General features: G+C 44.6%; 1 protein-coding gene across 17 annotated transcripts in view; it reads left to right on the top strand.

Moving 5' to 3' along the window:
- The window catches only part of RERE (arginine-glutamic acid dipeptide repeats), a 339,495-nt gene that overhangs the window by 180,344 nt on the left and 131,757 nt on the right, over positions 1-27,394 (top strand). For 16 of the 17 annotated variants that reach the window (XM_042479825.1, XM_042479823.1, XM_042479830.1 and 13 more), the window contains 3 exons: positions 16,750-16,855; positions 18,211-18,307; positions 21,115-21,219. In XM_042479825.1, coding sequence (XP_042335759.1) covers positions 16,750-16,855; positions 18,211-18,307; positions 21,115-21,219 — 308 coding nt within the window. Of the gene's footprint in view, positions 1-16,749; positions 16,856-18,210; positions 18,308-21,114; positions 21,220-26,506; positions 26,747-27,394 lie in introns of those variants that run through there. The other variant, XM_042479839.1, reaches the window with a different exon arrangement.

The raw sequence follows: 27,394 nt of genomic DNA on the forward strand, positions 1-27,394 counted from the left end.
CAGGAGGGTTTTGTGATCTCTGGAGCAACACTTGCTGTAGTCTTTTATTTCCGAAGATGACTAACCTCCCTCTTGATCTTGACTTGAGCCCAGAACTCATCCATGGAGGGGAAAGAAAGTAATACTTTCCACTGTTTCTCTTCTTCTCTCTAGAGAATCTCCCTTGACCTATCTGCACATGGTCAGCGGACAGAGAGCAAATCCATGCTCAGTGCCCACTCTGTTTGTTTGCCACAGTTTCTCAAGAAGGACCCTAAACAGTGTTCCCTTCAGTTCTTCTTCCAAACTAGTAGTCATGGCTCCTCAAATCATACCAAATCATACCAATCCACCCCTGGTCCCCACCTCACTTTTGGTAACCCCCGTCCCCCCCCATATACAGCGCCACTTCTTATATTTTGTATTCCAGAAGTACTCATGAGAAACCTCCTCTCCCCATGCGCCGTCGGTGATCAAAGAACGTCATTAAAACCTAGAAAGGCCACAACTGAGCGTACGCTGTTACACCATCAGTTATCTGAAAGCCTTCTCAAAACGGTGTGCTGATTTTTCAGGTTGCCATCTGTGTATTCTTATTTTTATTTTTAGAGGGGGGAACGCAAAACATCTTCTGTTGCCTTTTAATCTAAGCTTTTCTCTCTCTTTATTTTGAGTTCCACAAGAGGCTGGCCCCCTGAGCTAAAAGATTTCACACTCTGAAGTGCAAAATTCCATCAGCATGCGGTAAAATATCATCATAAATCTTTCATCTAGATGCTGCAGCTGTCGTCTCTCTCTCTCTTTCTCTCTCTTTCCTCTCTCCCCCTCTGCATTCAACCATGTATTCTGCCACTCTGTAATTCCGTCTACTGCATAATCTTCACTTCTGATTAGGCAAGGTGTGACCCCAGGTGCTCTTTCTTCCCACACAGCGGCTTGCTGGCTTTCATGCCAAAGGACAAGAGGCGCAGGGCATGGCAGCGCAAAGAGTGGGAGGGAGAGTCTTCTTCCCCCAAAGTATCACATGCAGAAGAATTTTTTTCTTTTAAAAATACACCCAACGTCAGCTACAAAAGTCTTTCTTTCTTTCTTGAGCTTCAAACTATGGCCCGTTACAGACAGGCCTTTGCGGCACCCCCATCACATGCTAGGGGTTGGCTGAGGACCTAGCGTCCATACCGGCCTCACCCCTAGCACGTGACGAGGGCGTAAAAATGGCGGTGCCCTATACACACGGGCGACGCCATCTTTACGTGCTGGATGCATAGCATCTGCACGTCGCGCCCCGGATTTGACGCAGCGAGTGCGTGAGTAGCGCCTCGCGGCGTCCCATCCAGAGCGGAAGAAGAAGCGCCATTTTGGGGCTTCTTTTTGCTCCGCGAGGGAGCCGTGCGGTTTGGCTGCTGCGGCTCCCTCGCGGAGCAACCGGCAGCGGCGCAAGACTGCCCCTTCTGGGCGGTCTGTAACGTGCCAATGTTTTTAATAATCCTGGGACTCCACAAAGTCATACTTATTACAGTGGTACCCCGGGTTACGAATTTAATTCGTTCCGCGGCGCCGTTCGTAACCCGAAAGATTTCGCAACCCGAAACCGCTAGCGCTGGAAAGCCGCGGCTTTTAAATTTCGTGCCAAAAAGCGCCGAAACACACCAAAAAAAATTTCGTTACCCGAAAAATCTTTCGTTACCCGGAACAGTATTTTCCAAGCTAACTTTTTCGTACCCCGGAATTTTCGTAACGCGATCAATTCGTATCCCGGGGTACCACTGTACTGAAGAAAGGAAGTTGCCTTATAGCAGTGGTGGCGAACCTATGGCACGTGTGCCAGAGGTGGCACTCAGAGGCCTCTCTGTGGGCACACATGCTGTCAGCCTAACACAGAGTTTGCCAGAGTTTCTTATTAGAAAGCCAGAGGGATGTGGCACTTTGCAATAAATAAGCGAGGTCTGGGTTGCATTTTGGGCACCTGGTCTATAAAAGGTTCTCCATCACTGCCTTATAGCTTTTGCATTTCTATGGCGTATAATAGTGAACTCAGCACTCTCTAGGCGGTTTACAATCTGTATACCAGTTGTCCCCAACAAATTGGGTACTCATTTTACTGATTTACACAAGCATGGAAGTTTAAGTCAACCTAGGGGTCCTGGAATTGAACTCACAACCTTGTGGCTGCCTTGTGGTGTATTTAAGAAAGTGTCTTTAAGCTTAATTTTAACCATAGTCGTGCAGTTGGTGATGCTCAGCAACTAGATGTGAACGATGTGCCAGATATGAAATTCAGTGGCAAACGCCTGAAGCCTTCAGGAAGGGCATCTTCACTGGGGCCTAGCATTCCCCCGAGGTTAAACTTTGGCAATGTTAATGGAATTTAATCGCCAGGGCATATATTCAGTGCTTAGTTAAATGTGTTTGTAATACCATTTGTTGTTTAGGTAACTGTTTTGCTTATTGCATCTGACAGTGAGTGCGTTTGATTTACAATGTACTTCATACCCAGAGCAGCAATAGAAAGCTAATAAAGAAAAGTGCAGAAAGAGGAGGACCCTCCTATCAATGGATGCCCCTCAGCAGTCGCCTGCCAGTTTGCTTTGGTGGGAGAGACCTCACTTGCGATCAGACTGGGATGGAGGGAGTAGCACATGTTAGCAGGAACTATGGTGCGTGTTTTTGTGTGTGTGTGTGTGGGGGGGGGAACTTGGCTGAAATATAGCATTTGGGGCCTTTTTTCTGAATGGTTTGAGTAAGATTGCTCCCCATCGTATTGTGTCCTCACATCACTGAGTAGCAAGAAGATCCAGAGTTTGGTTCCAGGATCCCCCATGGATAACAAAATCCGTGGATGCTCAAGTCCCATTAAATATAATGTCAGAGCAAAATGGTATCCCTTATATAAAATGGAAAATCAGGGTTTGATATTTGGAATTTATACTTTTTTTTGAACATTTTCAAACCATGGATGTTTGAACCCGTGGGTAAAAAATCCGTGGATAAGAAGGGCCGGCTGTATTATAGTCCTCCAGAGCATTTTATGATCTTTATTTAAAAATATACAAGTGGGACATGAAAGAGCACACAAGCACTCAGGCCCAATTCTCATGTTATTTAATGCAGCATCAACTCTCCCGTAAGCCAAATTTCCCAAGTATTTCCTAAGAGCTGTTTTAGATTAAATGAGAGGCTTTCCTGTCCAGCATTTTCTTCCCATTAGGCCTTCAGATGCCTTTGGGAGAAGCCCATAAACACAACAAGAGGGCAATAGCCTTCTTGTGTTCTCCATGCCCTTCTGTTTCAGGGTGGGCAAAGTGTGGGACCCCTAAGTGCTAAAAAGGCAACGGTTTGCTCCCCTGAACCCCCAATACCCTCAAACATCCCAGAAACAGATTGCAAAACAAGTAAATTGGCTGAAAATTGGCCAAAATGGTGGCTGGAGGTGCTACTGTGTCACTTTGGGTGTGCTAAAATGTGCTCCTTGCTTACCCCTGGTTGTCCCCTAAATCTAGTTATTAATTCCAGCTGGAGCAGACCAATGGATCAATGGGTCTTACCTTTTCTACTGTGATTCATTGGGTCTGTTATAGTGGGGTCTAATGAATTTAGGCAGCCCCCTTCTGGACATCTTCAGGTCCGTCCCCATTTCTGTAAGCTTCCCGGAGTAGTGATCCACCACTTAAACAGGTTGTAGCCTTCTCACACACTTTACTGAGTGTCCCTTGGCAATTGTTCACTTATATATAAATAGTACTGCGATCACTGCTTCTTTTAAATCTCACCCTAGGTTTTAGGCATCAGTTAGGATTAAGCCCACAATCTACTCCACTTTGGTTGATTTCATGGCCAGCTGTTCTAGAACGCTGTTCAGGGCGTTGTGAAATCCACCTCTTTTTCATGTCTGGAACATGCACGTATCTTCTCCTTGTGAGGGTAATTGAAGTTACCATTAATAGACCACTTTCTCCTTTGAACGCCTCCCTGATTTCATGCTCCATCTCAACCAAACCTAGAGCATTTTATCTTACTGAGCTGCAAAACTCAGCCTTCTTTTCTTCCCTGGCTTCCTTCCAACTGCCAAGGCGTTTCTATCCCCAGCTGAGCTGGCAAAGAGGGTGTTCAGTAACTATGAACCACCAGTCCTCCAAAGCCACCAAGGATAAGCTTATTTCAGCAAGCATAGGCTATTGATCAGTGCCTACTGAGGCAGCATCTTTAGTTAGTCATTAAAAAGAAGGGCAGTATGTTTGAGCATAATGTTGTGGCCATTATTCCTAACCATAGGAATTGGTATGGAATTTTGGAGGAAGAGATGCGATGATGACAAGATGAAGGAGCACATTGGGCGCATATCTAAGGGCGTCTTCCTTCTTGAATAAGAACCATGAGCCCTTGTGCCTTTTCCCCAGTCTGTGAGCCTTCACCGCATGGTCTGTAAAGGGACTCATGAGTACATGACTTTTTGGGTGTGGTTTTTGAGGCTGCTCTCAATCCCAACACCACCGTTTTAAAATCCCATTACAAAGAAAAGTTCACCATTGCCTGTCTTGCTTGCTATGTGGCTTCTTATAGCTTCCTCCATGGCACTTGGCTTTGAGCATGGGAAGCATCAAGTTGCTAGGAGCCTTCTTGGAGACTTGTTGCAGGCAGCTGAGTAATGAGTTGGCAGGCGTGCTTTCCGTATAGCAAATCTCACCTCATTGTACTGGGGTTGGTGTTCCCTTCCATTTCGAATTCTGTGGGCTGAATGTGCAGAGATTTCTCTCTCTCTCTGTTTCTGTGTGTACAATATACACATCGTGTTTATAGAAGCATACGTTTTGCAAGTGCCTATGCCTGACATGCCAGGTGGCTGAAAAACTGTTCCTAGCAGTTGCTCTTTAATTGTGCGCAAGGAGACAATTTTTGAAGTTCATCTGTTTTCCTTAAAGGGGTTGAAATACACAAGGATAAAAAGAGGTTTGTAGAATTACTCCTGGTGTGGCGAAAGTGGGTAGAAAAGCTTAGCTCTCTTTCTGTCCCATTGTGCAAGCACCAGGGGCCTTAAGATTCAGTAGAGACAGAAAGAAAGTCATTCATACAACACCTAATTAATTTATGGAACTCAAATGTTCAGAATACGGATGGATATTAGCTTAGAAGCACCGAAGAAACCGGAGACACATTTCAAAATGTTCAGAAGATCGTTGTTTTATTAGTTTAAAAAAAGGGGCTGGCACATTTGAGTCTGTGTGTGCTCTTAATGTCTTCTTCAATGGCTGTATTAAATCATAAAAAGACAAGGCATGAGTGCATGCTATCTTATTTCATAAAATAATAATTACAGTGATACATGGCCTGTGGCCTGGAGATGGCTGTTTAGAGTCAAACGTCAAAAATTTCTGGACCAGGAACTCTCAAACCATATACTAGACAAGTGAAAACATTCACTTCAGCTTCAGAAAAGCTGAAGGGTCTCTCTGTGTGTATATCTTAGAATCATAGAATCATAGAGAATCGTAGAGTTGGAAGAGACCCCAAGGGCCATCCAGTCCAACCCCATCTTGCCATGCAGGAACTCTCCATCAAAGCATCCCCATTGACAGATGGCCATCCAGCCTCTGCTTAAAGACCTCCAAAGAAGGAGACTTCACCAGACTCCAAGGGAGTTTGTTCCACTGTCGGACAGCCCTTACTCTCAGGACGTTCCTCCTAACGTTAAGCTGGAATCTCATTTCCTGGAGCTTGCATCCATTGTTCCGGATCCTGTTCTCTGGAGCAGCAGAAAAAAAAGCTTGCTCCCTCCTCAATATGACATCCCTTCAAATATTTAAACAGGGCTATCATATCACCTCTTAACCTTCTCAGATATCATGGCATGCTCCCCCATATCAGCTTCTTTTACTAGCTTAGATGGCAACCTAGAATTGTCAAGTGTATTGAAGAGGAGTGCTTTATCAGTGATGGTTACCTGCATATGAGCTTCTCATGGATGCAACTGCTTTGTCACTGTGGAAGTCAGATGAGAGATGAGACGGACTTTTGCCAACTTGGGTTCCCTTAGACCAGTGGTCCCCAAACTGTGCTCTTCAAGGGATTTTGAACGCCAGCTCCTAGAATCCCAGACTGTTGGTCAAGATGGCTGAGGCTACTGGGAGCAGAAGTCCAAAATTTCTTAAAGAGCACAGTGTGGGGATCACTGCTTTAGGCATTTAAACTTATGACTCCCTTTACTTCTGGCTGTTCGCCATGGGGGCTGGACCTGATAGTATTCATATGCCAACAGCATTTGGAAGGACGTAGTTTGGGGATGAACTCTTGCTTTGATCCAAGCTTCACTGATGATGCGTTTGAACCTTTCAAAGACATCATCAGGGAAGCTTTGGATCAGAGCAAGTTGCAAGCCTGTGGAGCAAATAACTGCACTGGGTCTCTGAATTAAAGTTACAGCCACAGCTACCTTGTTCCCGAAGAAAAGAAATTTTGATGCGCGCGTGAAAATTTCCCATACTTGTTGTGAAGCCTTTGGCCGTGCCGCTTCAGAAGGTAATTTCCCTCGGTTAGAAGCAGACCCAGGACTGTGACTCTTGCAGCTCAACAGCTTCCAAGGGCAGGTTTTTCTATCATATATCTGCGCCGGGAATGATTGAATAATCCCCTCGCATCAAGTACCAAGACTCTGCAGAATCCCCATCCTCTGGTGGAGGCTAGCTGCAAGGAAGCAAGTGCAGCGCCATTAATCACCCAGGGATGCAGTGAGTTGCAATGAACTGCCTCTTCTGTGGGGAAGCATCTCTCCTCTGCAGAGGCACCCCATTGCTTTCTCTGGCTGAGATGTTGACTGTCTTCTGCTTTCTGGGGTTTGGAGGCAGGAGTCTTCCTACCTGGAGATGATTGACATCCTGTCTGTGACTTTTTGCATGCGAAGCAAGCACTCCTCACCACTGAACTGTGGCCTTGCCTCAGGAAGCCTTTCTCTCTGTGTTTGCTTTCAGAGATTGGGATTTTCTGTTCTTTATTGTGAGGAGGTGGTCTAGTGCTCAAAGGTGTAAGTAGGAAGCCAGGTTTTGTTGAACCCTCCCTCCTCCTTCCTTCCTTATTGTAACAAGCCACCGATCTATGAAGAGGTTTGTTCTGGCTCCTGTGCACTGCTCAGCGAGGTCTGTGCGCACTTCTGCTCCGCTTCTCCGACATCAGGTGCTGCGGAGTGAAATCCACAGAACATAAAAAGGAAACAGAGCAGAAAGATGCCTCGGTGGGAATAAATGAGAGATAGTAAGCAATGGCCTGTGACCTTTTGTGAAAGAGTTTGATCGTTTTTCGAGTGTATGTGTGTGTACGAGGGAGAGAGAGAGAGAGAATGAGACGGAGAGCGTATGTGATATTTTTTTCTCACTACAAGGATAAAATACTTGCCCTACAATATTAAAAATGACAGTTCACTTTGGAAAGAAGTAGTTTTTCATTTCTTTGAGCGCTGGGGTATTTTCTGTATTTTCAGTGCGTCGGAGGCTAAATGGAAAGGATATGTAGGGAAATAAATAGTTGTGTGGTTTTTTTAGACAAAATGAAAGGCTTCTTCTCTTTACTGAAATACAAGTTCCACTCCTTCTGTCCTTGGATGCCTCCATTTAGCTATATGTTACCCCTATTCTGCAACAGATTCATAAATTGGGCTCTGTATGTGCGCAGTCTATCATGCACATAGCCTTTCTTCATATGCACAAGAAGATTTTCTTCCAATATCCAAGGCTGTGTGTCTCCTAGGACAGTGATGGCGAACCTATGGCATGCGTGTCAGAGGTGGCACTCAGAGCCCTCTCTGTGGGCACATGTGCCATCATCCCAGCACAGAGTTTGCCAGAGTTTGTTACTAGAAAGCCAGAGGGACATGGCACTTTGCAATAAATAAGTGGGTTTTGGGTTTCAGTTTGGGCACTCAGCCTACAAAAGGTTCACCATCACTGTCCTAGGAGGTCCAAGCCTTAGAGAGACAATGCTGGACTTTCAGGTTGTTTGATAGAAGCTTCCTTCAACCTTGGCCAACACAGCAAATGTCAAGGGATGGTGTTCAGTCTGAAACGTCCTGAGGTCCGTAGTTTCCCACTCTGTTTCTAGGAAGTTTGAAAAAAAGCCAAAGAGGAGGAGAATGTTGACCCCTGATTCCCCATCTCTTGTGCTTCAACAAACTACCTCTCTTGAAAAGAGCAGCACCTTTCTCCCTTTGGAGGTCTTGGCCTTGGCCTGTAATACCCATCACCCACACCAAAGTAGAGCAAACTGTAAGAGATCTTGTGGCATTGTAGGCCAAGATACCTGCATGGCTAGACATTTCCCCACTCAGGACTTAGGGTTATCCTTTTATCTAAGTGTTCCCTTCCTTTATTGTAGCATACAACTTCCTCTCATGACTGGGGTCATCCTTGATCCCTCTGTAAGTACAGCTGTAAAGGGCAAAAATTTGGCAGGGGTGGCTTCTCTTCTCTTTCCTGCTGCCCCAGTATGTGAAAAAAGGCAATGTCTTTCCAGTATTTACTGGCTCTCTCTCTATGCTGCCTGGTGGTAAGCTGCTGCCAGCCTTAGGAGCTCAAGATACTCTGGTTTGCATGGCTGTGCTGGTCTGTGTCCGTAATAAAGATGAACTGAACTGAATCGAACTGGTTTGCAGAGAGGTTCACCTGAAAGTGTTTACCCTGATTTGCATTTCGCTGTCTTTCTCCGGGGAGTTCAGTTTGATATATGTGAGATTTGCCCCATGTTGTCATCAAAGCAGCCTCACAGTTGCAGCAGATGAGCCTCAGGGAAGGTGGCTGTCTCCAGTCCTTCATCCAGTGATATAAATGAAAAAATATGTCTATATAGAAAAGGTTATACTCTTGAGGATCCCAACTAAACTGTAACCTGATTTAAAACAGTCAATTAGGGACAGGTCCATGGAGGAATAGCTGCTGCTGCTGTTACTGTGTGTTCATGTGCAGCTATGGAACCATGAAGGCCAGGAACAACAACAACATCAACATCAACAACAACCAGATTAGGCAGGGGCCTCAGTTTTAGCAAGACCCCATAAGATACACATTAGAACCCAAGGAGATCTGCAGGTTGTTCGCTCAACTAATATATAAGATGGCATCTGTTTTATTCCAGTATAATTGATAAGAGAAGCAATGTTGCATTCGTAGAAAACATTGCATTCTGCAGCTATAAACCGATTCTTGTATGGTTTGCAGAGCATGAATTCTGGATTTCAAAGGGTGGTGATAAAAGGCAAACATGGCATATGCTGTAGTTTTGTGAGAATCAATGACAAGCGGAGCTATCGGTGCATTTCCTACGCATCCTTACACTCCTTTGTCCATTCACCTTGCAAAGGGAGGAACAAAAAGCAAAATGGAAAGCATGAAATATTTTTTTTCACCCTCCCAACTGTAGCGAAGTACAGATGTCAAAAGTGAGACATTCCTTTTGGGAAGGGGGAGGAAGATTTTTAAAAACCCTACACATCATATTGCTTAGTCGATAAATTATTCTTTCTCCTGCATAGATCCACAGAGATGGGACTTTGTACCGGGAGCAGCAATATTGGATCCCCGGCGCTGCTTCTGTTCCCCGGCTCAGCTCACACTTGGCTGAATGCAGTGATCGATTATCCGCGGCTTAACCAAGCCTTCTCATTTCCTGCCTTCCATTACTGTGCTCAATCAAGCCAGTGGCTCTTTGAGGGCTGGCTTGTGCGCAGAGATAAGCCATCGTGGCCTGTTTCTATTAGAAAAGCTCTTGTAGATGGAACAGTCATTAGATAACACTAACAGGTTTAAAGGTTGCAGGCTTTGTGTTGGTTCAGGTTAAGAGGACAGGAGCCAAAAGAGGCGGCGGCGGAGAGGCTGGTGCTGCTTCTGCCGTTCCAGGAGTTGTTAGTTGGAGGCACTGGTGCTTTGTGCAGCATAGAGTGCTATATACTACAAGGCTCTTGCACCGTCCCTTCACTTTTCCAATTGGATGACAGCACATTGTGGGGTAGGGTGGGCAAGGTGCCATGCCTTCTAGCAGAACATCAATTGGAGAAGGGATTGCCATAGCACCTCTTTTCATGTGAACTCTCCTCCTCGCCTTCAAAGGATGCCTGGACTCCCATCTGCCATCTTTGGTGAAAGTAACCCATGGCGCCAGGCCACTTCTGTGACTGTAGCTCAGTGGCAAAGCTAATGTTTTACATTGCAAGGTGAAACCCTGATAGTCCCCAGTTAGGAGGAATGGGGAGCAGTTGCTGAAAAAGACCCCTCTTCTGTGTCCTAGTGGTTGGTTGGTTGGCTGTGTCCTAGTGCAGTGGTTAAATGCCAGCACTGCAGCCACAACGTTGTGAGTTCGCTCCTGAGGGGCTTCAAGGTTGACTCAGCCTTCCATCCTTTTGGAGATCGGTAAAATGAGTACCTAACTTGTTGGGGGCAATTGGCTTTACACATTGTAAACTGCGTAGAGAGTGCTCAGTTCAGTCTGAAGTGGTATAGAAATGTAAATGCTATTGCTCTTCTTTCTGCCCAAGACCCTAGAGAACTTCACTGGGGTTTACCTGGACAAATAGTTGAACCATGCATGAGAAGGTTGCCTTTATTCCTGTGTCAAGGAGCTGCAGCATGCGTTCTAGTAAGAAATGTATTTTTACCAGGGGTAGACAAGGCAGCACCTTCCCAACATCACTGACACTGACAAGGCTTGTATTCTAAATCATGTTGTTCTCTTCTGGTTTTATGTCCCCTTGAGAAAAGTAAACTCTCTCTGGAAAGAATTCATCTTTGGCTTGGGATCCCACTAATCCAGTGAACTTCTGCCTTAGGATTCAGGAGATAAGAGCAGCGTTCTGCATTGAAGAGATATTTCCACTTCTCAGATGGGTGGCTGTCATTATAGACTAAAGAAAAGGTTCCTGCTGTATTTGGAGACCAGGTGCCATTGCCTTTTGCTTCTGTAGTCCTAACTGGGAATTACTCAGTAGTTCCACTCATGTCAACACAAAGAAAAAAAGCAGCTTCTTCCCCTGTTTAGTAATTGGTGCTACCTAGGCATTTTTTGCAACTCCCTATTTACATATGTTGCACATGTGCATGCACATGTATTTGGGTATCTTGTGGCCAGGGGTTGGACGCAGTGACCTTTATAGTCACACCCAAATTGGTAATTCTCTCTGCAGTGGCTTTTGAATGGCACAAATGCATAGACGTTGCTGTTTCCAGGAAAGATCTGATTTACATGCGCGCGCACCCCAAGCGATGTTGCTGTGCTTGAGGAAGAAACCCAGTCTGATTTTCACGGTTAAGCCTTTTAAATTAATTGGACACAAAAGAAGCAATCATTGGGACATGATACCTTAAAGGGGAGCTGTGATTTGCAAGAGAAATGCTTTCTGATATCAGCTGAGAGCAGATTGCGGGAAATTAATGTGTCAGCACATTTTTCAGTTGCATCATCTGTCGAGGGATTTAAATGGAAGCGGTTACTTTGCGCTACTGTTGTAAACAGCAAAGGAGGTTTTTGTTTGCTGCTTTTCTGTATGTGGGTGTTGAAACATTCACACACACACCCCTCTCCTGCCATGTTGGCATATAGACGATGATGTAAAGTGCCAAAGGCAGCGAGTCAGCATGGCGGAACAAATGCTGACCCCTCCGTTTTTGAGGCTCGGGGGTCTATAAATTTTAAGCTGCTGTACCTACAAGATTGTTAGGTCAAATGCTTCCTGCCCAGGCTTGTTCTGCAGACTTGCAGGCTGAGATTGTGGAGGAAACAGAACTCATTTACTCCCAAAATATTCTCTGCTTTCTATTTTCATCGCCAAATAAAGTCATCCTAACACTTCCTGCAGTGATGTAAACCACCAAGACATTTCCAGGACTTTCCCCCCACTTTTCAAGTGGAGATTTTTTTCCTCTAGTTATAATGGAGAACATAGTGATTTGTTTTCTTAAGCCATCAAAGCTAGAAGGGGGGAAAAAGTGAAGGGAGCAGGGAGAGCCAGACAGTACTTAAGGGTATTGCTATAGTTCTTTAGGAATGCAGAAAAGGGACAGTAAATGCCACTGGACAAAGAATTAAGCTTCCTGAAAATCTTTTTTTTAAAAAAGATGATTACGGCCTGTTACAGACTGCCAAAATAAAGCTGCTTTGGGTCTCTTTGGAGGTATGCTGTTTAAATGATGCATGGCTCCTAAGCGTCCGGAGGTCACGCCAAAGCCACACTCCATTCCTAAGCACTGGAGTGCAGCTTTGGTGCAGCTTCTGGATTCTTAGGATGCATGCATCATTTAAACAGCATACCTCCAAAGAGACCCCAAGCAGCTTTGTTTTGGCAGTCTGTAACAGGCCTACGTTCCTCAATCCTGGGGCTTTACAGATGCGTTTGAAAGTGTGCGAGTAAACCCTTCAAGGATATGAGGAGTTGGAGAGGTTGCTGAGTAAGAGAGCATTCCTAATTTCAATTGCAACTATTTCTGACAGTTGTATGCTCTCATAGTGTTTGGCACATGTACCAGATATGTACCAGATCATCTGTCCTGCCAGAAGGAATGTCTCATAACACTGCAATGGAGAGAGGGATTTGGGAAACATGTTGCTGATCCCTTCCACTGTTACTCACAGTGGCATTGATCGGTCTTCCACCTTGGAATGGGTAAGCCGAGCTAAACTTAAGCAGAAGGGCAAGCTTGCAGACTCACAAACCGCTGAGGCTGGGATGTTAGAAAGGCATCAAAGCCTTGGCACCGGGAGAGCAAGCAGAGAACATGTGGAAGGAAAGCCCTGCAGGTAGAGATGAACATCAGCAGGTATTGTCCAAGGTGCACAGAGCTTCTGCCGGCTCGTGTTGCGTCTGTTTGGTCTGCCACGGGGCACGCGGAGGAGAGGCCAACCAGCCTGGCTCCTGATTTGACAAAACCACCGGCGAAGTCAACCGGGCGGCTAAGCCTGCTTGAAGGAAAGGGCACCCTCCTTCCCCTTCTCCCCAGGCTGTAGTTCTAATCTTATTCCAGACCCCTGAACTCCAGCTGTTTGCGTCTTGCTTCTGCTGCCAATCTGTTTTGTTTTCAGAAGCAGTGTGAGGAAGTTAGAAGGGCACCCTGAGAGGAGGCAGGTGGGGAACAGTGGGAACCGGGCTTCACATCAAACAAAGGATTCACAATGGCAGCTCCTTTTGAACCGTCCCTCCTTGGAAATCGCTGGCAAGAGTCCATGTGTCTTGGAATGCGCTGTGTTTATGTTGCGGAACGTCATGTATATCCTATCCAATGGTATGTAGCAGAGATCCGTCAACGTTAGAGCTCCAAGATTCATTTGTCCATTTGTTAGAATAATCAGCTAAAAATACTGAAAGTTTAAACAAATGCACATATCTATTAAACAAACTTATACATACACATTTCATACACATTTAAAACATTTGGGGTACTTGATCATATATCTTAAACCATTTCTTTGTCTGATATAATGAGACACACACCCTGCCCACAATCCTTGGTGATATGGCTGGACGTTTGGGGATATTTTCAGCATGGGCCTGAGGCAGATTAATGCCTTTCAGGAAAATCCGAGCCACGCGTGGTCTCCCTATGTCTTTTAAGGGAAAGCATTCAAAGACACTCCCTTTGTGTTTGAGCCCAAGCTGGACCCTTTATAGTACAGCTCCTGAATCTGATTAAGGGCCCAGGATGGCCTGAGCCTCCAAGGAAGCTCCTCTGAGTGCTTCCTTTGCACACCAGCCCTTCAAAGCAGGAAGATCGAGCCAGAAGCTGGGATGTTGCCGATATTGTCTCTGCTAGCATTTTGCAACACCAGCTTAACCGAAGCTGAGAAGTGAACACCAGCTTAACTGAAGCCGAGAAGCCGTTGGTAAGCAATGCTTGCACTGCATAGCCTCCTTGGAACCCATGAAGCTGATTTGTGCACCATCATCAGCATTCAATCTAACACAGTCTGCGCTGAGTCCGTTTAGTCGCAGAGGTTGAAAGAATATAACTATTTTAGACTGCTGTTCCCAGAATCCCCCAGCCAGCAGGCCACTGGATTTTTTTGCCTAAGATCCTTTGAGCTGGAGACTCAGAACCGTATCCCTCAATTGGTCCACCTAGCCTTATTTCTGTTTGCTGATGCTAAATTTCCAGTTTATCAAGCAAAGATCTATAATCCTCTCCAAACGCACACATATACAAACACAGAGTAATCTCTGCCTCCACGAAATACCCCTGTCCTAGACATACACACTATTATAAAATCCTTATAATAGAGAAGTCAGGACTTGAAGCTGGATGTTTGATACTCTACCACTCCGCGGCATCCATCCTCAAGAGTTCTTCCTTGACTGCTGTTATCTTATGTTTTGCTTAAACCTTTTGAAGCACTGATTTCTCCGTCTCATATACACCTTGGTTTTGTGTTTTGAACTGCTTTTCAAGAAACGGTGCCAGGCACATGATGTGCTCAGACTAGTCTCTAGAAGGACTGCATGCAATGTTTTTCCTCCAACACAATGCTGCCACTGGCTGGCTGTTTTAAAGTATTGCATTTGCTTTAACAGCAAATTGCCACAAGTGCTTAAACTAGGTAGTCTTACCATTAAGAGATGTTGACATTTATGCTGATTTGCTGTTAACAGTTATAGTTTCTCATTCCCAAAGAATTAGGGCAAGCGTACTGTTCATAAATATTGTCCAGCTTTCCCTCCTCCCTTCGCTTTTTATGCTGGTGCAGCAAGAACATTATGCCATGGGACAAAGTAACACTGCAATGCCTTACTTAAATCCAGTACGCTATATTAGCCTTTCTTTAAGTACAAATAAACGTCAGTTAGCAAAGGGGACACATTATTAGTTTTTACTTCCTTAACAGAAAATTTGATACCAGAAGCAGAAATAACATGGAAAGAATAGGGATAGGTTCCTACACTTCAAATAAACCCCGAAAGCAGTTCAACCCGTTTTAGCAATTTTTAAATCCAAAACTACCAAAAGCATCTGAGGAAGTAGGCTGAAGTCTCCAAATGCTCTTGCTGCCAACTTCTTTCTTTCAGTTAGTCTGAAAGGTGCTACAAGATCTCTCTACATACAGATTCTACAGACTAATATGGCTATATCTTTGAATTCTAGTATTGTGCGTGCGTCTGTTGTCTCTCTGTTTTGCTTTTCCATCATGTTCTAATTGCCGTTGCTGCTTGCCCTGCCTGTTGTTGGCTGCCATCCACAACCATAGTAGGATCAGAGCAGAATCCCATTCTTCCCTAGGATAACCCTTAATGCATTCCTTACTGCAGACACACATATGTGACTGCATACTGAAAATCTGCATCCATACAGTCCTCCTTCGCCATCTTCCCAATGCTGATTAAAAAACAAAACTAGGCTAGGCAGGCATAAAAATATTTTGTTAAAAATGTGGCATGCCAATATAAGACACCGAGAGCTGATTTGTGTCAGATTCCCACATCTCATTTTTCTCGCCAGGCTGGTTTGGGGAGTGCAAGGCACGGAGTGATCCAAGTAAAAGAGTCCCAGGATCCCAGCCCAGAGTGGAGGAGGTTTTACACAACCACTGTTTCCTAGAACAAGGTTTATGTCACTCCAGCTGCAAAATATGCCTTTATGCCTATGTGAACGTCTGCTATCCTGTGACCTCCTAAGGTCCAGTGTTGCTGTCTTCTCATGGTTGTGCCACTGGAAACCACTATGGCTATTTCACATGGAATAGTTTTTGAACATTTGAACCATTTTGCACCATCTTGTACTATCCAAACATGCGTCTGTGTTGTACAGTTTCTGTAAAATATAAGCTCTAGCAAGTTCCTTTGTTTCTAACCTACTAAGCGAAGTACAGGCCGTGAAAATGAAGGGTTATACCGCTGTCACCCTGTTCATCTTAGGGTTCCTCATGACTTCTTGACTGTGGGATTTGGAGATTTGTGTATGCATTGCAGGGCTGGGGTAGACATTTCAGTTCATCAGGCAGTCATCAAGGCCTTTTGCTAATGCACCTGATAGATAGGAATGATGGAGCAACTAAAAAGGCCTTCTCACAGAGCTAGTAAATAACTGAAACAATAAAAAAGAGCTATACTCAGTGTGATACCGGCTCTCAAAACTTTCCTCTTGAAGTCTATGGAAATAGGAGTAGTTTTTGTACTCCTTCCTTCCCAAATCAAGAAATTGTTCAGCAGAAGGGTTTGGGGGGTAAGTGGCACTTAAGCAAAGGTGGCAACTTGGGAGAGAAAGCCCTTCCCCAATTGTTTTTAGTGCCAATTTGATGACATATGGAGGACAAGGAGAGAGAGTGTGTGTATGTTTAACAAACAGAACTCATTAATTGAATTAGCAAACCATTGGAATCTTCTGCCTTTTGGAGTTGCTCAAAATAAAAATGGGCTGCATCCAAGTTTTGATTTTAGAACGCTGCTTCTTAGGCTGTCTTAAATGGGAGACCATCACTTACTATTTTCCAATGTGCCAGGAACGGTCCCTAAATGTCTGCCCATTGGGTACAAATGTGAGACCCTTTCCTGCTTCTGCAAACCATCTTCTGGAGTCCTGCATATGCCATCATTTTCTTGTTGATGAAAATGCATAGTTGCCATCAGTTTTAATGCTATTAAACGGTGATTTCCATTTTCCGGAGGCAGAAATGACCTAATAACTGTACCTTGTAGCTCATTTGTGTGTCTACATTAGAAAATGTGTTGGCGAGCTAACCCAAGCCCCATATCTATAATTCTATTATTATTAATTATTATTATTATTATTATTATTATTATTATTATTCTTTTCCCAGAGTAAAAGGGACCACCTTCTCATGAATGTGAAATGGTACTACCGCCAGTCTGAAGTTCCAGATTCTGTCTATCAGCACTTAGTTCAAGACCGGCACAACGAAAATGGTACGCCAAGCTCTGGAAACGTATACCATTCCTGGCTGTCCAGGAACCTTTCTTCTCCTCCATTCCTCTATCCCATTATTCATTTGGAAACCTCACAGCGACTTATATTGGCATCCTAGGCTCTTTGCAGGCTGAATATGTTTAGCTTTAGCATTCCAGGAGCATCCTGTTCTTCAGATCATTGTCTGGGACACGCAGAGACAGACAAAAGAGGGAGCTGTGGAAAGAGATGAGCGGACTTAAATCCTGATTGACTGACTGTATAAGGCTCCCACTTGCAACACTATAGATTTCTGAGCTTTGGAATTTGCTGTCTTTTTTTGACCTGATGGCCTTTTCTATAGCAGAGAGCTATTGTATGTCATTTCTTTTAGAAGAAAATGTAGAGCTTTGCCACAGAGCTGATCACCATCTTCCATGAATGGAAATATGGTCAGTTAGATATTTTTTTTCATGCAAGACTGTACAGTTGGCCCTTCAAATTTGCAGACTTCAGATCTGCTGATGATCGTCACACCCCGGATTATTAAATGGCAGCTACGTGAAAGCAGACACACTGAAGCGTGCACATTCACATTGCTGCCATTTAATAATATGGTGCATCCATGGGTCTGAGACAAAGGTCCTGGAACCCAACTCCCAGATTTTTGAAGGGCCAACTGTATAGTATTTCCAGGGGAAGGGAATTCTACAGCTGCATCACTGGAAATGCTTTGACTTGCGCCTTTAATGCCCTGCCATTCCACACCAGTGGTCATGAAACACTTTTGATTGTTTCACCTAATATGTTTACACTAGTGATTATTTTAATAATAATAATAATAATAATAATATGTTTTATTTGTATACCGCTTTTCCTATGATCAAAGCGGTTTACAGCATACATATGCATATACAATAAAGCAAGTAACAATATTTTACCTATACCCTTAGACCATACTACTAGTGACAAACATCTCAGATTTGGAACAAGTAAAGTGGGACCTTGGTATTCGCTGGGGTTTGGTTCCAGGGCCCCTTGTGGATAGGAAAATCTATGCATGCTCAAGTCCTATTAAAAATAATGGCAGAGCAAAATGGGGTCCCTTATATAAATGGAAAATTAAGGTTTGCTATTTGATATATATATATATATATATAGATAGATAGATAGATAGATAGATAGATAGCCATGGATGCTTGAATCCGTGGATAAAAAAATCAGTAGGTAAGGAGGACCAACTGTACTGAGAAGGTAAATGAATAAAGTACAGAGGCAGGCTTTATTAGGCTGTATGTGCATCAAAAGTAGTGCCTGATGTTGATGCTTTTGCAGCTTCACACTAAATTTGTGTTGCTGTTTTTGTCCCTTGCAGATTCTGGGCGTGAGCTGGTTATTACAGACCCAGTGATCAAGAACCGAGAGCTTTTCATTTCAGATTATGTTGACACCTATCATGCTGCTGCCCTCAGGTAAGGTGCCCAGAGCCCACCGTAGAAAGATTTCCTTTTCTTCTTTTTGTCTTACTAATGCTGTTAGCACTCTACAGCTTTAAAGATAACCATTTTTTAAAAAAAGCTGTTGCAGCTGTCATTAAATAATTCTATTAAGGGACAGTTTCCCCCTTTTTTATCACGTTGCTACTGTTATCCAAGGAAAGATGGGGAACTGGGGGGGTCGTCACCAAGCATGTCAGTGTTACTTTAACTGTTGGGGAAATTATTTTTGTAAGAGGCTGGGTAACCTTTAGGACTGTCAACACCTGTATATAACTGGGTCTCCCCTAAAATGATGCTTGGTCCCTAAGACACAGCTCCTGGTCATTGACATACTTGGTGAGGACCCCCCAGTTCCCCATCTTTCCTTGGATAACAGTTCTCGCTCTCATTCTCCCTCTTTGAAAGACACACACACACAAACACACGCACCGAGTGCCTTGAGTGCCTAAGAAGAACCAGCCAGCCTGTCAGATACTCTGACTGTTATTGATCTTTGCTCTGTTTGACCGATCCTGCCTTTCATCACCACCTAAGGAGAATTGATCAGTTCTGCCTCCTTCTTTTCTCCTCTTTCGTTTGTTCCAAAGCGAAGGGCTCACACTCCTTGGGGAAGAAGCCATTTCTTGCAGCGAATTCACATGAAACCTAGCGCCATGCATCTCATTTTGAGGCTCGAAGAGCAAGCACATAGATATTGTCAAAACTTGAACTGATTTATCCGCCCGCCGATAACACTTGGGGTGGCGCATAAGCAAAGACACCTGGAGACATTTTCCGTATTCAGAGCCACTTTGCTGAAGCAGCTTCCTTCAAGTCAAGTCAGCTGTAACCTCGCTTGTCGTGGGAGGGGAGTGAACCATTTGATTTGACTACTTCCAGGCAGGCTCTGATTGTTGTTTTCATGAGAAACTAGGAGCTGTGCTGTCATCTTCGCTAGAACACCAGAGTGGCCTTTATGTCTAAAGGAAGCTAGATTCCTGTTTGCAAATTGGCATGCTGAGTGGAGAGCTCTATCTAATGTGAGCTGGGCTGGATTGATGGTGCTGGGCTTGAAAATGTGATTGTCAGCGCCAGCATTGAGAAAGCAGTGTGTGATTTCTCTTACACATTTTTCAGAGCAACCCTATGTTGTCATTTGCTCATAATTACGTAACACACAAAGGGAGATGATAAAGGTTGATGGTAGCAGAAGAATTAGAAGACTCTTTGTGATTTTTGTGCATTTCCAGACCTCATTTGGGGCCGTCCACATGGACTGTCTGCCACCTGATGTTAGGCAGATGCTTACTAGGGAGAGGGCCACTGAGGTTGTGCCACCCTAAAATGTGGAAAGACTGCTTTTTGCTAACTTGAATATCATTTCAGTACCCTACCGTTTATTGGGGCACTTCAGTGCCTAGCACTGGCTTAATCCAGTCTCCTCAATTCAATGATTTTGTTTGAGTTGCTGCTGTTGCCTTTTCCTTTATTTGCTCTAGTGTTCTATGCATTTACAGTACTGCTGTTCGCCCTCTTAAAATGCTCAACTGAAGCTTGTGGCAGAGACATTTGCTAAGTCAGTGGTTCTTCGTCATTTGGCCCTCAACTTTTAGGGCTTCAACTCCCTGAATCCCATGCCTTAGGACTGGAGTGTGGCTTTGGTGCGGCTTTCGGACTCTTAGGATGCATGCAGCATTTAAACAGCATACCTCAAAGTGACCTGAAACAGCTTTATTTTGGCCTGTCTGTTCGGGCCCTAAGTCTGTTTTGTTAGATGCATCTGGTGAAGTAAACATAGTCTACAAAAGCTTATGTCCAAACATTTTTCTCTCAGTTAGTCTCAAAGGTGTGCTGCAAGAATCTTACTAGTCCAGGAATTGAAGCATCGGTCCTCTAGTAATTTTCCTGCCTTTTATATAAAGTCCTGCTAGATCATTCCAGAGGCCTAGGTATTCTATCCTCTTTCCCCCCACAGTGGCCAACCACATACCTCTGGGAAAGAAGACATGAAGGGAGCAGTCCTTTCCTGTTGTTTCTTCAGTACCTATATTAAACTGTGCCCTGGCTCTGAACATGAGACATTGCTCTTAGCCCTTAGTGTAGCTTGAGCAGCCCCATTGAAGCAAATGCTGCAACAGTGCTCAGGTGGTGCTGCACTCAGGCACTGTAAGAGGAGACAAGCATGCATGGACTGCTATGTTAGCAGCTTATGTATAATAATTAGCAAGAATAATAAATAATATACCACCTATATTCACAATCCTTATTAATAAAAAAGAGGACCTTTCATAGATTGACTTTCCATATCTCCTTTCACACACACCACCATTCAGCTTTGAATGCCCACATTCTTCAGCAAATCCAGATATCCAATAGGTCCCTCATGGGAATCTACCTTTGATTCAGATCGAGATGTTAATGTGCATATGTGTTCCATACTTTCCCTCTTTTAGAGTACTTGCCTGGTTGTCCTCTTTCTCAGAGTTTAAGGACTACTGGTGGGTCTGAGTTGCTGGTGGAGGGAAGCATAGTAGACAAATTTGATGCTGTCTTGGAGAGATGGGTGCTCTGTGCTCAATATAAAGGGTGCTAAAATGTAATGGAGATGATGCTGTATCCCATTAGAATCAGTATTAATGTATACTATTTCATTTCATTAACCATGCATTGGAATGGCCAACTAGCGACTCTACCAACTGGAGCAATAAGTACCGGTGTCAGGTTTCTCAGTTTGGGCAAAGGCTGGTTCACTCAAAGAGCCCAACTTAACCCTATCTTTTATTTGTTTCTCTTTCTTGCAGGGGGAAGTGTAACATTTCCCATTTTTCTGACATATTTGCTGCTAGAGAGTTTAAAGCACGGGTGGACTCCTTTTTCTACATACTGGGCTACAATCCAGAGACAAGGTGAGTTGGTTGCCACCATCTACCAAGAAGGAATTCAGCATGTGCTCTTATGTAAATTGTACAGTTGTTTTGGAGTAGAGGACAACTTTAGGATGTAAAAGAAAGGCATTGCTCTTCTTCATAGTCCTCCACAGGCTTGGCAGGAAGGCTACAATTTTGCTTTCATATGTTGAGATCTTTCAATTAATGGTTATTAATATTTTACCCAACTATGAGTATGAGTATCTCCTTTCCATTGATAAGGATGCAAATTACTCATTCAGTCATTCACCAAGGTTTCCAGCTGCTGTTAAAACTTGGCTGGCCATAGACTGTAAGAAAACAGACCAGTGCAGTCCCCTTTTCATTGGAGATAGATGTTCTGCTGTCTTGTTGACTCCAGTCCTTCTAACTGGACATAATGGATTTTGAAAGGGAAGACATTAGTGAACAAACCTTGTAAGTCTTGGCTAACATGTGGAATCTGTTCTTGTAGTCCTCCTCTCCCAATTCCATTATGATTACTAGCTATGGATCTGGAACGCCAACAAGTTGTCTAAATGCCAATTCATCTCTTGTCCTCCTCTGAATGGGATTTTCACTAGCTACTCACTATGGAAAACAGTCATGGAAGTGTCTAGGAGTCCAATACTGTATGTATTTTTTTCAGTGTTATTATGGAGGATCGTCTGCCCTGTTTAAAAGGCGAAATGTCTTTCCTATAGAGTTTCAGGAGAAACATTTCACTATGAGGGAGGCAGTTAAAGGGAGGTTTGGGGTTTAGGGCTGCAAAAACAGCTTTCCTAAAAAGATTTTGCCTGCATATAGCTCTGTAATTGTGTTTGCTTGCTTGGAGTCAACTGGTCTATTTGCAAGACTGCCTTTCCACATATAATCCTAAAATTAATACAGGTCTTTCTCAGTACAGTAGTGGTTCCTGCCTTAGCAAACTCTCTCTCAAAGGAAGTACAGTGGTGCCCCGGGATACGAATTGATCGCGTTACGAAATTTCCGGGATACGAAAAAGTTAAATTGGAAAAAACTGTTCCGGGTTACGATATTTTTTTTCGGGTTACGAATTTTTTTCGGCGCGAAATTCAAACCGCAAAGCGCGGCTAGCGGCTTTCCAGCGCTAACGGAAAGCCTTTTCGGGTTGCGAAATTACTCGGGTTACGAACGGAGCGGCGGAACGAATTAATTTCGTAACCCGAGGGACTACTGTACAGTTGGATGTCTGCATCCACAGGATCCTCATCCTTAGATTCAACATGCTATGGATTGAAAACATTTGGGGGAAAGTACATCATTCTGGGGGGAGAGATACAGGACAGTACAGTGGTACCCCGGGATACGAAATACCCAGGTTACGAAATTTCCGGGATACGAAAAAATCCCATAGGAAATAATTGTTCCGGGTTACGAATGTTTTTTTCGGGTTACGAAAAAATTTTTGGTGCTTTTTTTCGGCTTTTTCGCACGAAATCGCGGCTTTTCCCCATTAGCGCCTATGGCATTTCGGCTTGCGAATGCTTTTCGGGTTACGAAAGCGGCGGCGGAACGAATTAATTTCGTAACCCGAGGCACCACTGTATAATAAAGCGAGCATCCTTGTGTACAGACGGAGAAGAAAGGAACCCAAATCATCCTCACCTCATGACTGCTCATTGCCACAGCTGGACTGAGTTTCAGGTTGAAGTCCACCACATACATACATCGCAGCTAGGCTGACAAGTGGTCCCAGGACAGCAGTGAAGGTGGTGGGAAGACCCAGCCCCCTGGTTCACATTCTTCATGCTCCCTTACCTCCGGAGAGCTTTCCAACTACCCGCTTCTGCCTTCAAGTAGCTTCTGCAAGGACCTGGCAATTGGCGGTGGCTGCAGTGCTCCTCTTGCTTGTTCACAAGGTGGAGGTGGGCACCTGGTAGGCTTCCTGGAAGCAAGAGGGCACAAAGAATGCATGCCTGGTAGTCAAGGCTTGCTACTGCCTCCGATGCTATCCTCAGGCCATTTTCTGTCATCTTTAGTATCTCCTCACTTGTGACCTTAAGAGAGGTGTTTGAAACCCACTAGTTGTGAACAAGTCTTTTAACCAACCCATTTTATTGGTCATGCTGCTGTTTGGACTGCTTTGTATGGCTGGGTTTCTAGGATGGTTTTTTACTTGCTGAATTCTGTTTCAATACACTTAATTTTATGTAATTGCTGTGGTTCAGGGAAGGTTTTGATACTGGCTGCATCGTGATTTAATATGTTATCTGTCCCCCTCCCATTTTTAAAAAAAATCAAGCTTTACTCAGTTGGATTTGTATGTTTATACTTGTATTTCTTGGCACTCAAGGTGGTAATTCCATAGCAATGTGTTCTGCCTTTGTTATGGCAAGACCAGTTTAGACATTTGCTTCAGCAGCACTAGAGTTGCAAAGAAATGCTTCGTTGTGGATGGGACTCTGGGTGGCTTTCTTTATGGCTGGTATCAAATCAGCCAGATTGTGTAGTTCATGTTGCAGTGGTGAAGACTGTCACGTTTGAGTTACAGCACTAGCAATTCAGGTAGTCTGCATTGAAGTTGAATCTAGACATTTCTAATTCTTTGTGGAAGCGATCTGTGGTAGAAACTGCCACACAGAAGTGGCTTTTGGTTCTGCCCTCGGTGATAGTTTTGGTGGCACAGTTCTTTCTCGGGTTCAATCTTCTGTTGTTAAAGTGGAATTTGGCACATTTAATGGTTGAACCAATAATATGTGACTGCTTTTAAGGGCATGCTTGGTTTGTCAAGTGGGAGCTGTGTTTGCATTCTTTTATGCATTCCTCAAAGATATGTGCTTGAGCTTCTTTAGATGTGAACATAGAATTTCATTTCTCCTGTTGTTTGCCATGGTACTCTTCTTTTCTTTGCACGCAGTGATTGTGGAAATTGAGTGTGTGGGTGTGTGTATGTGTGAGAGAGAAAGAAGGGAGGTGACTGTATCTCCTAGTTTACAGAAGATATTCCATTATTTTAAGCAACCTGTGTTCTAAGGTTCAGAATCATTTTGCAAGCAAAGAACGCTAATAAGGAAGAGCGGGGCCCTAAAATTTCCCTACAATCTGTAAGAAATAGACAGCAGACTGAGCCAGTGTTGTTTTTTCCTCTATAATGATATGCATGCCATTTCCAGTGCATAAGTGGTCATAGTTTGCACAGACAGATGTGTTGCTGAGCTTGCACCATGTAAGCCAAATTTGGGGTTGTGATATCCCTCGGTATGTGGATAACCCGACAATATAGTTCCTTCCCCTCCTATTTACTGAGAGCTACCCATAACAGGTTCATCTTAGGTGGTTGGAAACAACTCGGAAGCACACAAGAACAACAACCAAAACCCTACAGCAAAATCCAGAGTGTGGCAAAGTTACTTTTGTTGGACAACAACTGCCAGAATCCCTCAACCAGTGAACAGTGGCCATAGGATTCTGGGATTGTGCCCTGCAAAATACAACTTTATCAAACTATTATAACCAGACAGATTCTCCCGTCTTTTCTGGGATGTGCTAACATTCCTGCCAGGTTGCGACCCAGGAAGCCTTTCCGATAATCATGTGCTAGTTTTGCTGCTAAAGATTTACACCGCAATACATAAAACCTCTCTGCGATGGTAGATGGGTATTGATATGCACTCTGCCGTCTTCAGAGAACCCTCAACATAAAAGGAGCAGGCCTTGGCCTCCATTTATCTCCACTTTAAAAATCTGCTAAGCACATTTCATTTGAGGGTGAAAGAATAAGGGAGGTGTTGTTAATCCTCTTCTGAAAGTGGTTTGTGCCTTTGTGAAGGGTTCCTGGCACTTGTGCCATCTCTTGAGATAGACATCAACACATGATGGCAAATGGCTGCTTCTGATAGAGCAATAGCAGTAGCCCGTCCCTTTGAAAGACTAATACATTTAAAATATGTTGTTTCAGTTGATATATTACCTAAAGGATCTAAGGATCTATTGGTAAGTAGTATAGAAATGAACTTGCTAATAATAGTAATAATAACAGAGCACTAGTCAGGCCTGTGAGGGAAGGACAGTGATTCCAGGATTTTCCTACCTAATTGAGAATATATTTAATGAGGAGCATACTGTGTAAATTACTTCTTGTAAGTAGAAAGTTCTAGCATTAACTTTAGACCTTGATGAAGATGTCAGCGGAGCTTTGAAAGCATGTATATTGTGCATTTTGGTTGGCCCAAGTATAGACAGTGATAAAGGTATCACTGTTTGGTGGATTTTTGATGTTACTAGATTTGCTGTAAGGCAGTGATGGCGGCACTCAGAGCCCTCTCTGTGGGCACATGTGCCGTCGTCACAGCACAGAGTTTGCCAGAGTTTGTTACTAGAAAGCCAGAGGGACATGGCACTTTGCAATAAATAAGTGGGTTTTGGGCTGCAGTTTGGGCACTCGGCCTCCAAAAGGTTCACCATCACTGCTATAAGGTCAGCATAGCTACCCTCTGGATGTCATACAACAGAAGGTGAGGGGAATGCTCCAACTTCATCTGCCCACATTAATGTCCATACACTCAGAGCCAACATATAGTGTAGCATTAAGGTGTGAGCATGTTATGAATAGTACCAGAAATGAAGCAGGCTGTGGTTTGTTTTGACCAAACAAAACCACAGAATCTCCTCTCTGTGTGAATGAGGTCTGGGGACCTCTGGTTCTCTTCTGTGTTTAAGTGCTTTGGGAAGTGCCTGTAGTTAATGCTGACTACTTCCAAGGGGTAGGATTCAAAGGTATAGCCGTGTTAGTCTGCAGAACCAGTCTGTAGAGAGATCTTGTAGCACCTTTGAGACTCACTGAAAGAAAGAGGTTGGCAGCATGAGCTTTCCTATACTTCAGATGCATTTGGTTACTTCCAAACGGCTACAAGTGACATTTGGCCCCAGGGAGAGAGCAAAAGCGGTGTCCCTGCCACCCTCGCCCCAGTCCAGCATTCTTCCTTAGGCATGGATTTAGCATTCATTGGCAAAGAAAAAAAGCAATAGAACTGGAGGACTGGAGCTGCTGGGTTGCATCTTCTCCTTCCTCGCTTGCTCTGCCTGCCTGGCTTCCCTGAGCGTTGCTTGTCTCAGATTCCCTAGCTAAGGCCCCACTTCCCCGCACACTAGCTTGCTACGGCGCAAAGCCGAAGCTGCGACAGTGCCTTTGCCATATCCGTTGGCTGTGCTTTATTTACGGAAACGGCAGGGCCGAGATTGATTGCGTCGTGTGGACGAGGGAGGGAAGGGGGGGTCACAGCACATGCTCAGTGCTGTCAGTCTGAGGGCGAAGTTTCTGCGTTCTGCGTGCAAGGCTTAGGTCATAGCACAAGCTCAGTGGAAGCTCGCTCAGGTCTATCTCAGACTGCATAGGCCTCCATTTTGAGTAGTTGGGGGGGAAAAACAGCCAGACTTTCCCCTATTCCTTTTCTTCCCTTCCTTTTTTTGGTTGGGAGAGGAGCCACTGAGAGGCAAGGTCAGGAAAGCAGCAGTGCCTCCGGGAGCCTGTCACTGCCATGGACGATCCGCTCGGCTCCTTCAGGTAGGCTGACAGCGCCGCCGTGGCCTTTCCTCGGGAGGGATGCAGGTTTGCCTGCTGCCGGGTACTTTCTGCAGATTTGTTTATTGTGCATGATGTTGCATGCTCTCTTTCTCTCTCGTTCTCTGCAGCCTTTTAAGCTGCGACAGTCTGGTTCTCAGGTGCGGGAAGATTGGTGCTCGAGGTTGCAAAATGCATGGGTCTCCCTCCCAAAAGCTAGTGGTTTTTGACACACGCAGAAGTCCCTTTTCTCTCCCTTCCCCAATGCTACCTCATCTCCCATCTCACCTCCGCAGGCTGCAGTTACAAACTGCAGCTGCAACCTTTTTGGCTTGCTGGTGTGCCAGGGAAGGAGCCGCAGAGCCAGCCTGCCACTGCTTTGCTCCACGGCGCCTGCAGGGAAATGTTTGGGCCTCTGAGAGGCAAGACTTATGGGGAAGGGTTCAGGGAGGAGGGGTCATGGGTCCCTAGCCATTGGCTGCTTGGGAAAAGGGACGGGACTTGCTCTGACAGCCAGCCTGCTCCTCCTGGCAGGTAGGCGATGGGAGCAGAGTCTTGCCTGCACTCCGACAAGTTCCCCAACAGCAGATCGACAGCCTTCAAAACACAGTGGCTCCATTTTGGAAGCAATAGGAATGGCCCAGCAAGCTT

The sequence above is a fragment of the Sceloporus undulatus genome, chromosome 7 (assembly GCF_019175285.1).
Source record: "Sceloporus undulatus isolate JIND9_A2432 ecotype Alabama chromosome 7, SceUnd_v1.1, whole genome shotgun sequence".
Classification (NCBI taxonomy): Eukaryota; Metazoa; Chordata; class Lepidosauria; order Squamata; family Phrynosomatidae; genus Sceloporus; species Sceloporus undulatus.